This window comes from Salvelinus fontinalis, chromosome 28 (assembly GCF_029448725.1).
Source record: "Salvelinus fontinalis isolate EN_2023a chromosome 28, ASM2944872v1, whole genome shotgun sequence".
NCBI classification, from domain to species: Eukaryota; Metazoa; Chordata; class Actinopteri; order Salmoniformes; family Salmonidae; genus Salvelinus; species Salvelinus fontinalis.
The window spans coordinates 24,278,254-24,292,718 of record NC_074692.1 but is presented as its reverse complement, the minus strand read 5'-3'; the positions used below and the strand labels follow the sequence as shown (position 1 = coordinate 24,292,718).

Here is a 14,465-nt window from a genome sequence, read left to right as displayed (position 1 = left end):
ACACTATCCAAGACAGCACATGTACAGTTGGCATTCCAAAGCAACAGCTAAATATATCATACCTGGGTTCAAATACAAAATAATTTAAAATAGTTTGAGCACTTCAGGCCAAATGGACAGGGTCTTTCTATTGGTTTATTAAGCCAGGCAAGCTCAAACAGGCACAGATAAATTATTTGTAAAGATTGTTCAAGTATTTGAAGCCCAGGTATGAAGCATATTAACAGCTACGAAAACAGCACTAGCATGAACAAGAAGCTCTACCATTTCCTCTGTGTCCACAGGTAAGACCTGAGGGAAAATGTTAAAACCCTGATTGTTAGTTAGTGGCCAAAACATCTTCAGCTCAGTCCACAACATTGGTCATGGGGGCTCAAACACCACCTAAAATAGCAGAAAACCTCACTGAACGTTTATTCTCCCTAACCACACAAAAGGCAGGAAGGAAGTCAAGGGAAAACATGCCCTTGGTTTCTGCCATGAAGTGGAGCTGATTTTGACCTGAGAATTACCCACTGACCGTACAGTATCTGAATAGCTTTAGGACATGCAGTCAATCCTGTTACTGTAACATTAGGCTAGTTAAGAAGATCTTCATTAGTCAAGAAGGTCTTCAGTCACAGACACTTGCACAATAAACCCATAACATTGAAACAGCCAAAGGTCTTCCTGGGAATGGAATAATAGAACACTAAGGGAAAAAAACAAAGTGAGAAATGAACTGTAAACTATTAGGGTGTCTCCTCCCGCTGCAACGAATGTCTCCTCCCACTACACCGAATCAGCAAATAGCTGCTGACACAGAGATCAGGAATTCAGTTTCAGGCCTGGACAAAATGCATACAGCCTGATGGTTCAGTGTTAACACTATCGGAGTGTGGACTTACAGTACAGTAGCCTGTCTGACCATGTGAACCAGCAGTCTGGGTGGCCAGTTGATCCTGCTAGTTGTTGATCCTGCTAGTGGTTGATCCTGCTAGTAGACAACAAGCCTATAGCACACAGGTGTCAAACTCATTCCACGGAGGGCCGAGTGTCTGCGGGTTTTCGCTCCTCCCTTGTACTTGATTGATGAATTAACATCACTAATTAGTTAGGAACTCCCCACACCTGGTTGTCTAGGGCTTTATTGAAAGGAAAAACCAAAAACCTGCAGACACTAGGCCCTCCGTGGAATGAGTTTGACACCCCTGCTATAGCAGGTCTACTGAAGAACTAGAGGGCTTTGAGTTGGAATAATAACGTGGAAGAGATAGGAGAAAGAAATGGCAAACCTACTATCTGGGATACTCTTCTGTCTGTTGGCAGAACTCTCTCTCCAGGACAATGGTTAAGTCACTTTCTTTTTACATTTCTCATTAGGATTTTATAGAACCTCTAAGAACCTTAACCTTCGAATTTCATATTACATTTGGGACTTTTTATCCACTTGATAAAGCTGTTTATTGTCAGTTCTTTAGGCTGGGTTGAACGGTTCCGTTTCCCCTCAAACAGGAAAACAAGACATGTTTTCTCTAACCAAATGTTATGCCAGAAGGTCTTCAGCTTGACAATATACACATGGAGATTCACTCTTCCCCCAGTATACTGTCACATTTGGTCACATGTATAATGAAGTCTAAATCATCATACATTTTTTAAACAGAATTTTCAGATAACTTTAAAACAACATTTCCATTTTATACTGTGTTTCATGACTATGTATGCAAAGTGTAAAACCTCTCGTGAATTAAAATCTATGGAAATATTCTTCCCCCTATTTTACCGCAAACAGAGGAGAAACTCAAGACAAAAAGAACGGTCCCAGATGTGTTGAAACCAAAGACATTCAATGGCAGGGGATACGAGTCCAACTGTACAGCTGAGACAGGGCCCCCCAGCCTGGTCCCGCTGTCCCCTGGGGCCCCTGGGCTGGAGGACCCTGCAGCAGCCTACACCACGGGGCTCCTCAGCACCAGGCTCAGACCCTCAGCCTATCTCCTGGCCATGGCAGTGGGCATCCCCTCTAACGCTTTTAACCTGGCCTTCCTGAGGCTCCGGGCCAGGTCCTACTCCATGGCTGCCCTCTACCTGAGCCTGGCCCTCTCTGACCTGCTCCTCCTGCTCTCCCGTGGTGAGGCCCTTCCTCTACAGTCGGCTGCCCAAGAAGGCCTGGACCCTGGGGGCAAGCCTGGACATGTGGGGCCTGTTTGGAGCAGCTGTGGTACCAGAACTCCTGGTGAGGCAGAGCTTCTTGCTGCCCCGTATGGGCCATGACATACTGCCCCTGGAGGAGGATTCCCATGCCCTGCTGGTGCCCTACAGGCTGACACTGGTCTGTTTAGGGTTCCTCGTGCCATTTGTGACCTGTGCCTGGACCCATGTGGCGGTGGTATGGCACCTGGGTCGCTCAGGCCTCGACTGGACACCCTTCATCAGAGTCAGTACACTGGTCTTCCTCATCTTCACCGTGTGTTTCGCTCCCAGTGGCGTCCTCCATATTGCCCACTATGTGAGGCTGTCCACCAGTGGAGAGGACGGGATGTATGTGTACTCCAGCGCTGAAGTGTGTCTGTGCTGCTTCCACAGCTGTCTGGACCCATTCCTGTGTGTGCTCATGTCCAGGACAACTGCCTCCAGACGATGCTTTGCTTCGCTCAGAAGGACACCTCAGAGACTTGCTGTTCCGGTGTAGAGACTCTGTGTGTGTGTGTGCGCGTGTGTTGGAAAGAAGGCCGATTTAAAGCAATGATATTCGAGTGATAGACTGTTTTAAAACTGCAGCTGCAATAAAAAAAAAATTTAATTAAAAAACAAGGTGATAAATTAGACACGCATTCGGTCTTTCTATTACTGTGGTATAGGTTACGCTGCATTCGGTCTTTCTATTACTGTGGTATAGGTTACGCTGCATTCAGTCTTTCTATTACTGTGGTATAGGTTATGCTGCATTCGGTCTTTCTATTACTGTGGTATAGGTTACGTTGCATTCGGTCTTTATATTACTGTGGTATAGGTTACGTTGCATTCGGTCTTTATATTACTGCGGTATAGGTTATGCTGCAGCAAATGTAGGCCTACCTGTCACAAGAAAAAAAAAAAGTGACCATAATGAGATGATAGGTCTACATGCATTGTGAACTGCACTCCATACTGAGATGGGCCTGTCCCCACCCTAAGAGTTGATTCATCATGCAGAGGTTGTAGTGAAGCCAGATGTAGACATTGCATATAATTTAACAGTTCCATTTCAGGCTATGCTATTCATATAAATATTTTATTATAATTTACCGGTTTCTCGCAGTTATTTATCCCAGGAAAAGAGAGTGGTTTTGGGTGGGAAATCCCAGTAAACAGGTTCTTGCATTCTTATGACTGACTGCATTTCACACTACTTCTGGATTATAATTGGACTGTAAAGCTTGTATGAATGTCCTGCTTAATATAATGTTTGTGTAATCATCGCAAATCCACTGCATTATATGTAAAACACTTTAACCAGAAAAATGGCACTTTGGCTAGTACAGTCTATGTCAATCAGTGTTAGTGTTCTAGTTAATAGCCTCTACAGGAACGGGATGGTTGCTGCTAACGTGCACTAATGTGACTAGAATGACATTGTAAGTAACAGCCAACTTTCCAGGACATACAGTGCCTTGCAAAAGTATTCACCCTCCTTGGTGTTTTTCCTATTTTGTTGCATTACAACCTGCAATTTAAACTGATTTTTACTTGGATTTCATGTCTGGTGCAAACAATTACCTTCAGAAGTCACAATTAGTTTAAAAAAATCAATCTGTGTGCAATGTAAGTGTCACATGATCTCAGTATATATACACACACCTGTTCTGAAAAACCCCAGAGACTGCAACAACACTAAGCAAGGGGCACCACCAAGCAAGCGGCACCATGAAGACAAAGGAGCACTCCAAACAGGTCAGGGACAAAGTTGTGGAGAAGTATAGATCAGGGTTAGGTTATAAAAAAATATCAGAAACTTTGAACGTCCCACAGAGCACCATTAAATCCATTATTAAAAAATGGAAATAATATGGCACCACAACAAACCTGACAAAAGAGGGTCGCCCACCAAAACTCACAGACCAGGCAAGGAGGGCATTAATCAGAGAAGCAACAAAGAGACCAAAGATAACCCTGAAGGAGCTGCAAAGCTCCACAGCGGAGATTGGAGTATGTGTCCGTAGGAGGACTTTTAGCCGTACACTCCAGAGCTGGGCTCTGGAGTGGCCAGAAAAAAATAAAGTTTGGTGTTCGCCAAAAGGCATGTGGGAGACTCCACAAACATATGGAAGAAGGTACTCTGGTCAGATGAGACTAAAATGTAGCTTTTTGGCCATCAAGAAAAACCCGATGTCTGGCGCAAACCCAACACCTCGCATCACTCCGAGAACACCATCCCCACAGTGAAGCATGGTTGAGGCAGCATCATGCTGTGGGGATGTTTTTCATTGGCAGGGACTGGGAAACTGGTCAGAATTGAAGTAATGATGGATGGCACTAAATACAGGGAAATTCTTGAGGGAAACCTGTTTCAGTCTTCCAGAGATTTGAGACTGGGACAGAGGTTCACCTTCCAGCAGGACAATGATCCTAAGCATACTGCTAAAGCAACACTTGAGTGGTTCAAGAGGAAACATTTAAAATGTCTTGGAATGGCCTAGTCAAAGCCAAGACCTCAATCCAATTGAAAATCTGTACACCAGCGGAACCAATCCAACTTGAAGGAGCTGGAGCAGTTTTGCCTTGAAGAATGGGCAAAAATCCCAGTGTCTAGATGTGCCAAGCTTATAGAGACATACCCCAAGACACTTGCAGCTGTAATTACTGCAAAAGTTGGCTCTACAAAGTATTGACTTGCGGGGGTGAATAGTTATGCACGCTCAAGTTCTCTGTTTTTTTGTCTTATTTCTTGTTTGTTTCACAAGAAAAAATATTTTGCATCTTCAAAGTGGTAGGCATGTTGTGTAAATCAAATGATACCAACCCCCCAAAAATCTATTTTAATTCCAGGTTGTAAGGCAACAAAATAGGAAAAATGCCAAGGGAGGTGAAAACTTTCACAAGCCACTGTATGCATGTCTTATATGTGCAGAAAGCTTAAATTCTTGTTAATCTAACTGCACTGTCCAATTTACAATACCATGCTATTGTTTGAGGAGAGGGCACAACAAAACTTTTATCACGGCAACTGGTTTGAGATATTCACCAATCTTGCGCCGCTTTGTCATCCTGAGGGTCCTGGAGATAAAAATGTAGCATAGTTTTTCTTGATAAAATCTATTTTTATATATAAATGTAGTTACTGGCTTTTACAGTTTGAACTCCTGCTGTGTATGTGTCTCTCTTCACAGTCCCCGCTGTTCCATAAGGTGTATTTTTATCTGTTTAAACAAATCTGATTCTACTGCTTGCATCAGTTACCTGATGTGGAATAGAGTTCCATGTAACCATGGCTCTATGTAGTACTGTGCGCCTCCCATAGTCTGTCAAATATTACCAACTATTTTCTGTATAAATAGCGTCTACAATCTATGTAAACATATTTTCTCTTTCTTGGAAAGCTGTAAGTGTTATAATATGATTCAGTACTTGTTGCTATCATCAACTGATTTGAGCCAGTGTATGGCTGTGGATTCACTGCATTGTTTGTACGGAATGTTGGCATATTGGCAGATCATTTGAAAAATGCGTGGAATCCCTACACTTAAACTGTCTGGCTGGCTGGCTAGCTAACAAACATACTGTGCAGATAATCTTAAAAATCATTGTTTTACACAATATCTTATCACAGCACTGGCTGACTGATGGCTTACCAACTCCCTTACCAAAATGGCTGACCATTTATACCGTCATAGAAGGTTCATGTCCATTCTAGTATTGATGGTTTCATTTGTGTACTTTATCAGTAAGGATGTCCTGAAAAGCCAGCTGGCGGCAACAGTGATGACAAAAACAATTCTCCCAGAGGATGTTAAGAAACCAGACAGTGTTGGAGCCAAAAAGGACACGACTACTTCAAAGTTACCTTCATGTACTGTTATGTCTTGTTCACAATGACAACTTGTAAATAATACCCTTTCAGTACAAATTAAGTGTATTCATGTAGGCCTATTCCCATACATTCATTTGTTAATTAATTCCCATTTTACTGAATATTTAAAATGGTCATATTGATAGAAGTAGATATCACACATCATAGAAGGAGCAGGGTTTACAGCATGCTCCCATTAATCACTGACCATCTCATTCATGTCTCAGGCCCTCCCTCTTATTAAGTCAAGGTTACAGATCTAGAGTGCGTCCCAAATGGCACCATATTTCCTATATAGTGCGCTACTTTTGACCAGAGCACTGGGCGCTGATCAAAATAACACACTATATAGCGAATAGGGCAACCTAGATCTGTAAGATCTGATCGACAGCTGTGATCCCAAGCCTCTGAGTAGCACTCTGTCCATGAAATGAATGAAGATTTCGCTGCTCTTGAGAGAATATACACGGAGTGTACTAAACATTAGGAACACCTTCCTAATGAGTTGCACGTCCCCTGTTGCTCTCAGAAAAGCCTCAATTCATCGGGCATGGACTCTACAAGGTGTTGAAAGCGTTCCACAGAGATGCTGGCCCATGTTGACTCCAATGCTTCCCACAGTTGTGTCAAGTTGGCTGGATGTCCTTTGGGTGGTGGACCATTCTTGATACACACGGGAAACTGTTGAGTGAAAAAACCAGCAGCATTGCAGTTCTTGACGTACAAACCGGTGAGCCTGGCACCTACTACCATACCCCATTCAAAGGTACTTAAATCTTTTGTCTTGCACATTCACCCTCTGAGTGGCACACATACACAATCCATGTTTTGTACACTCAGTGTAGGATCTCTTAATGGCTGGCAGTATAATACCTTGCAGATGATTAGCTTGGTGTTCTGCAGGACGTCGTGGTAGTGTTTGGCTGTGGCTGGGTTGACTCCCTGCAGTTTGGCCGTGGGCAGGAGCAGAGCAGAGAGGGTCTGGTTAGGGTCACCATAGCTCAGTGCCTCATTGATCTCAGATATAGCAATAATACCTAGAGGGGGAATGAGACAGACAGCACATGTAGTGAGATTGACAGTCAGGGGAGAGTTGGACAGTCAGGGGAGAGTTGGACAGTCAGGGGAGAGTTGGACAGTCAGGGGAGAGTTGGACAGTCAGGGGAGAGTTGGACAGTCAGGGGAGAGTTGGACAGTCAGGGGAGAGTTGGACAGTCAGGGGAGAGTTGGACAGTCAGGGGAGAGTTGGACAGTCAGGGGAGAGTTGGACAGTCAGGGGAGAGTTGGACAGTCAGGGGAGAGTTGGACAGTCAGGGGAGAGTTGGACAGTCAGGGGAGAGTTGGACAGTCAGGGGAGAGTTGGACAGTCAGGGGAGAGTTGGACAGTCAGGGGAGAGTTGGACAGTCAGGGGAGAGTTGGACAGTCAGGGGAGAGTTGGACAGTCAGGGGAGAGTTGGACAGTCAGGGGAGAGTTGGACAGTCAGGGGAGAGTTGGACAGTCAGGGGAGAGTTGGACAGTCAGGGGAGAGTTGGACAGTCAGGGGAGAGTTGGACAGTCAGGGGAGAGTTGGACAGTCAGGGGAGAGTTGGACAGTCAGGGGAGAGTTGGACAGTCAGGGGAGAGTTGGACAGTCAGGGGAGAGTTGGACAGTCAGGGGAGAGTTGGACAGTCAGGGGAGAGTTGGACAGTCAGGGGAGAGTTGGACAGTCAGGGGAGAGTTGGACAGTCAGGGGAGAGTTTGACTGCACCAAGCAGCAGGTGAACAACCATAATGACACTGAACTCAGTACTACTTCATCATGTAAATTTCAGATTTATAGTGTGTGGATTTATGTATTTGAGACTGCAGATTATTCTACCAGCCATAGTGAAATGGTTGGATTTAGCACCCTATCCCCTATGGGCCCTGGTCTAAATAGGGAATAGGGTTGCATTTGGGATGCAACCAGTTAAGAGGATGTGACCTACGCTCGTGTTCCTCGTGCACCTGCAGATTGACCGTGTCGATGGTCTTCTGAACATCATTCCAGGTGAGGAACTCCAGGCCGCGGGACAGACTGTTAGCTCTGAGGCTGATCAGAGTGTCTGCGTACCTGAGAGACAGGGGGAGAGGGGGATGGAGAGTGGTGAGAGGGGTAGAGGGGAAAAGAGGAAGAGGCAAGAGGAGAGAGTGGGAGGGGGGAGGGGAAAGGAGGAGAGGAGACAGCGAGAGGGGGGGGGGGGAAGGCCAAGGGAGGTTACATATTAGGCAGACAGACAGTTCTTGGTGTTATCTGTGTGCAACTGTGGTGAGCTGTGGAGAGTTTCCTCTCGAGGGACATGGTTGTGGGGTTACCTGTGATATGACAGATAGTTGTGGTGTTAGCTACCTGTGCAGGTTGTGAAGGTGTTGATGGTGTTCTCTACCTGTGCAGGGTGTGATGGTGGTGTTAGCTACCTGTGCAGGTCGTGATGGTGGTGGTGTTAGCTACCTGTGCAGGTCGTGATGGTGGTGGTGTTAGCTACCTGTGCAGGTCGTGATGGTGGTGGTGTTAGCTACCTGTGCAGGTCGTGATGGTGGTGGTGTTAGCTACCTGTGCAGGTCGTGATGGTGGTGGTGTTAGCTACCTGTGCAGGTCGTGATGGTGGTGGTGTTAGCTACCTGTGCAGGTCGTGATGGTGGTGGTGTTAGCTACCTGTGCAGGTCGTGATGGTGGTGGTGTTAGCTACCTGTGCAGGTCGTGATGGTGGTGGTGTTAGCTACCTGTGCAGGTCGTGATGGTGGTGGTGTTAGCTACCTGTGCAGGTCGTGATGGTGGTGGTGTTAGCTACCTGTGCAGGTCGTGATGGTGGTGGTGTTAGCTACCTGTGCAGGTCGTGATGGTGGTGGTGTTAGCTACCTGTGCAGGTCGTGATGGTGGTGGTGTTAGCTACCTGTGCAGGTCGTGATGGTGGTGGTGTTAGCTACCTGTGCAGGTCGTGATGGTGGTGGTGTTAGCTACCTGTGCAGGTCGTGATGGTGGTGGTGTTAGCTACCTGTGCAGGTCGTGATGGTGGTGGTGTTAGCTACCTGTGCAGGTCGTGATGGTGGTGGTGTTAGCTACCTGTGCAGGTCGTGATGGTGGTGGTGTTAGCTACTTGTGCAGGTCGTGATGGTGGTGGTGTTAGCTACCTGTGCAGGTCGTGATGATGGTGTTAGCTACCTGTGCAGGTCGTGATGATGGTGTTAGCTACCTGTGCAGGTCGTGATGGTGGTGTTAGCTACCTGTGCAGGTCGTGATGGTGATGGCTACCTATGCAGGTCGTGATGGTGATAGCTACCTATGCAGGTCGTGATGGTGTTAGCTACCTGTGCAGGTCGTGATGGTGTTGGTGGTGTTAGCTACCTGTGCAGGTCGTGATGGTGTTGGTGGTGTTAGCTACCGGTGCAGGTTGTGATGGTGGTGTTAGCTACCTGTGCAGGTTGTGATGGTGTTGGTGGTGTTAGCTACCGGTGCAGGTTGTGATGGTGGTGTTAGCTACCTGTGCAGGTTCTGATGGTGGTGTTATCTACCTGTGCAGGTTGTGGTGGTGGTGTTAGCTACATGTGCAGGTTGTGGTGGTGATGTTAGCTACATGTGCAGGTTGTGATGGTGGTGGTGATGTTAGCTACCTGTGCAGGTTGTGATGGTGGTGGTGATGTTAGCTACATGTGCAGGTTGTGATGGTGGGGGTGGTGATTTGACCTACATGTGCAGGTTGTGGTGGTGGTGGTGGTGGTGGTGGTGTTAGCTACATGTGCAGGTCGTGATGGTGGTGGTGATGGTGTTAGCTACCTGTGCAGGTCGTGATGGTGGTGGTGATGGTGTTAGCTACCTGTGCAGGTCGTGATGGTGGTGGTGATGGTGTTAGCTACCTGTGCAGGTCGTGATGGTGGTGGTGATGGTGTTAGCTACCTGTGCAGGTCGTGATGGTGGTGGTGATGTTAGCTACCTGTGCAGGTCGTGATGGTGGTGGTGATGTTAGCTACCTGTGCAGGTCGTGATGGTGGTGGTGATGTTAGCTACCTGTGCAGGTCGTGATGGTGGTGGTGATGTTAGCTACCTGTGCAGGTCGTGATGGTGGTGGTGATGTTAGCTACCTGTGCAGGTCGTGATGGTGGTGGTGATGTTAGCTACCTGTGCAGGTCGTGATGGTGGTGGTGGTGTTAGCTACCTGTGCAGGTCGTGATGGTGGTGGTGGTGTTAGCTACCTGTGCAGGTCGTGATGGTGGTGGTGGTGTTAGCTACCTGTGCAGGTCGTGATGGTGGTGGTGGTGTTAGCTACCTGTGCAGGTCGTGATGGTGGTGGTGGTGTTAGCTACCTGTGCAGGTCGTGATGGTGGTGGTGATGTTAGCTACCTGTGCAGGTCGTGATGGTGGTGGTGGTGTTAGCTACCTGTGCAGGTCGTGATGGTGGTGGTGGTGTTAGCTACCTGTGCAGGTTGTGATGGTGGTGGTGATGTTATCTACCTGTGCAGGTTGTGATGGTGGTGGTGATGTTATCTACCTGTGCAGGTTGTGATGGTGGTGGTGATGTTATCTACCTGTGCAGGTCGTGATGGTGGTGGTGGTGTTAGCTACCTGTGCAGGTCGTGATGGTGGTGGTGGTGTTAGCTACCTGTGCAGGTCGTGATGGTGGTGGTGGTGTTATCTACCTGTGCAGGTTGTGGTGGTGGTGTTAGCTACATGTGCAGGTTGTGGTGGTGATGGTGTTAGCTACCTGTGCAGGTCGTGATGGTGGTGGTGATGTTATCTACCTGTGCAGGTCGTGATGGTGGTGGTGATGTTATCTACCTGTGCAGGTCGTGATGGTGGTGGTGATGTTATCTACCTGTGCAGGTCGTGATGGTGGTGGTGATGTTATCTACCTGTGCAGGTCGTGATGGTGTTGGTGATGTTATCTACCTGTGCAGGTCGTGATGGTGTTGGTGATGTTATCTACCTGTGCAGGTCGTGATGGTGGTGGTGGTGTTAGCTACCTGTGCAGGTCGTGATGGTGGTGGTGGTGTTAGCTACCTGTGCAGGTCGTGATGGTGGTGGTGGTGTTATCTACCTGTGCAGGTCGTGATGGTGGTGGTGGTGTTATCTACCTGTGCAGGTCGTGATGGTGGTGGTGATGTTATCTACCTGTGCAGGTTGTGATGGTGGTGGTGATGTTATCTACCTGTGCAGGTTGTGATGGTGGTGGTGATGTTATCTACCTGTGCAGGTTGTGATGGTGGTGGTGTTGTTATCTACCTGTGCAGGTTGTGATGGTGGTGGCGATGTTATCTACCTGTGCAGGTTGTGATGGTGGTGGCGATGTTATCTACCTGTGCAGGTTGTGATGGTGGTGGCGATGTTATCTACCTGTGCAGGTTGTGATGGTGGTGGTGATGTTATCTACCTGTGCAGGTTGTGATGGTGGTGGTGTTATCTACCTGTGCAGGTTGTGATGGTGGTGGTGATGTTATCTACCTGTGCAGGTTGTGATGGTGTTGGTGGTGTTATCTACCTGTGCAGGTTGTGATGGTGTTGGTGGTGTTATCTACCTGTGCAGGTTGTGATGGTGGTGGTGTTATCTACCTGTGCAGGTTGTGATGGTGGTGGTGTTATCTACCTGTGCAGGTTGTGATGGTGGTGGTGTTATCTACCTGTGCAGGTTGTGATGGTGGTGGTGTTATCTACCTGTGCAGGTTGTGATGGTGGTGGTGTTATCTACCTGTGCAGGTTGTGGTGGTGGTGGTGTTATCTACCTGTGCAGGTTGTGGTGTTGGTGTTGGTAGCTACCTGTGCAGGTTGTCGTGGTCCATGTTGCTGAAGCCCAGAGGAGAGTCAGAAAGCTGTTCAGTGACAGCCTGGGGGTCCTTGGTGTCCAGTACCTCGTTGAGCACGGCCACCGCAGACAGCATCTCCACTGCAACAGACAGCTCCTCATGCCCCAGGCCTGCCTGTTAGATACAACCAGAGATTAGTGATCATTTACTGGACATACAACCAGACACACACGCACAACTGTCTGCCCACCGGCCAACCTAGCTAGGGTGTGACAACCAGCAACCACAACTGTACAACATTATATTATAGCTTAAAATAAGAAAAGAGTAATGTCTCTGTGTTTGTGCGTGTGTCACCTTTGCTCCTTGTATCTGCAGGCTGAACAGTTCGGTCTGGTAGAGGTTGGCAGCAGTCTGGTAGACTATGGGGAGCTGGGCCTCTGGGTTTATCAGCTCCTCTATAGTCTCTGCTGCTACTCCATGACGAATGGCCGAGTTGATCGCTGTAATGGCCTCCAGTTCTGCGTAGCAAAAATATCATACTCAACATTTTCATATTAACTGTACTATAGGGGCAAAGACATACACCCACATACATACTTATAGTACCAACACTGAACTTTGAAACACTGGGGAATATTACAAAATGAGTGATGAGGGTGAGGGGTGCTTACTTCGTTTCTCTGCCTCAGCAAAGTCGTTACAGGATATGACCACCCTCTGAATCTCCTCCCTCTCCAGCATCACTGCACCTCCATCGTCCTGAGGTCCACAGAGAAAGTGTTTGGGTGACAAGTTCAATTCAATAGAAAATTCTGTGTTCTGTAACACTAATGCAACTTGCATCAATGAATTAAGACTGCCATCTTATGCTCTTAAAGGCAAACACACAGTGTGTAGGCATTCTCACTTATTTTTATGGGATACCTTATATCCCCTTACTAGGGCTGTTATGGTGACCGTATTACCGCCACACCGGCGGTCTCGAGTCATGACGCAGTCAAATTCCACATGTCCGTTTAGTCACGATAACTAGGCTTCTCTAAGCTCTGATGCTGCTGCTGGTCATTAGTAGCCTACCAAACTTGCTAACTGCCTGGTACTCAGCACTCTATTGTCCCTCTAATCACTCTGACATCAATGCAAATGTGTTTCATTTTGCAGGGCGCTGGCAGTGCACCTCCTTGCACAAAGGCGGAGGTAGCGGTCCTGCTGCTGGGTTGTTGCCCTCCTACGGCCTCCTCCACGTCTCCTGATGTACTGGCCTGTCTCCTGGTAGCGCCTCCATGCTCTGGACACTACGCTGACAGACACAGCAAACCTTTTTGCCACAGCTCGCATTGATGTGCCATCCTGGATGAACTGCACTACCTGAGCCACTTGTGTGGGTTGTAGACTCCGTCTCATGCTACCACTAGAGTGAGAGCACCGCCAGCATTCAAAAGTGACCAAAACATCAGCCAGGAAGCATAGAAACTGAGAAGTGGTCTGTGGTCACCACCTGCAGAATCACTCCTTTTTTGGGGGTGTCTTGCTAATTGCCTATAATTTCCACCTTTTGTCTATTCCATTTGCACAACAGCATGTGAAATTTATTGTCAATCAGTGTTGCTTCCTAAGTGGACAGTTTGATTTCACAGAAGTGTGATTGACTTGGAGTTACATTGTGTTGTTTAAGTGTTCCCTTTATTTTTTGTGAGCAGTGTATTAAGCACATTGCTTTGCAACAGGAGTATAGCCTACCTGGCTGGCGTGAATAATGAACGGGAAAAGCGTCCTCCATTTGCTATTTAAGTGCATAGATGACATGTTTTTTTTTTACCCTGCCCCTGTTCCGAGACACGTGCATGATAATGGTCCATTCTAAATCAAAACTTATTTCACACATATACTAAATAATATATGTAAAGACAAAATTAAATTAAGAATAGTCTGACAATATTAATATATATCATTCACAAGTGATAGGCTATATCTCGTGAATGATGCCCAGCTTGTGTGCAGTAAGGCAAGAAACAGAGCATGTCTTTTTTGTGCGAGTTTTTCAAATGATAGTCGCAAACATCATGTAGCCTAGCCCATAGGCCTATATATTTTGATACGGTTTGTATTACAACTAGAGGGGCCAAATAACTTCTTGAAATGAAGCACATAAATCTGCTTTACAACCGGTGTAGAGCCTAACTGGCATACATAAGCGGCGCGTGAGCTTTAAGTTTGGGGAACATGATTTTAACCATAAAAATGCACCTTTATAATCAAGCATTACATGCATAATCGTATTTACAGTCACTTTTGAGAATGGTGTTTTCCCGCTAATTGATTGCATTCTAGAACATTTGCGCTTATAGCCTACTACCATGTGGACATTGCTGCGCTTATAAAGTGAAGAAACAGCCTAATAATTGATCAACATTTTAAGCTAAACGTTCTGATCTGTTGCATCAGCCTCATTGCTTTTAAAAGTTATTTTGATGTGAGTGGTTGTATTAATTTGGGATCTATCGCATCCCACAACTGTCCCCGATGTGTCGGTCTTGCCTTGTAGCCTACTTCGGAGCTGAGATGCCTGTGAGAAGGACGCGATCACATGACGGGCATTAGCTAATAAGAATTGAGATATCTGAGAGAGCCATGTGAGTGAGAGGTGCTTCAGAGCACGCAGCCGGGAGAAGGG

General features: G+C 46.9%; 1 protein-coding gene and 1 pseudogene across 6 annotated transcripts in view; one reads left to right on the top strand and one right to left on the bottom strand.

The window, feature by feature from the left end:
• Positions 1–14,465, bottom strand: part of LOC129826471 (ras GTPase-activating-like protein IQGAP1) — a 96,464-nt gene that overhangs the window by 23,160 nt on the left and 58,839 nt on the right. For all 6 annotated transcript variants that reach the window (XR_008755039.1, XM_055887233.1, XM_055887234.1 and 3 more), the window contains 5 exons: positions 12,463–12,550; positions 12,146–12,309; positions 11,802–11,962; positions 8,002–8,126; positions 6,905–7,068 (listed from right to left, as the gene is read on the bottom strand). Coding sequence is in view for 5 of the 6 variants with exons in the window: in XM_055887233.1 (XP_055743208.1) it covers positions 6,905–7,068; positions 8,002–8,126; positions 11,802–11,962; positions 12,146–12,309; positions 12,463–12,550 (702 nt within the window). In the remaining variant the exon portion in view is untranslated. The remainder of the gene's footprint in view (positions 1–6,904; positions 7,069–8,001; positions 8,127–11,801; positions 11,963–12,145; positions 12,310–12,462; positions 12,551–14,465) is intronic.
• On the top strand, positions 1,019–2,759 carry LOC129826472 (proteinase-activated receptor 3-like; annotated as a pseudogene).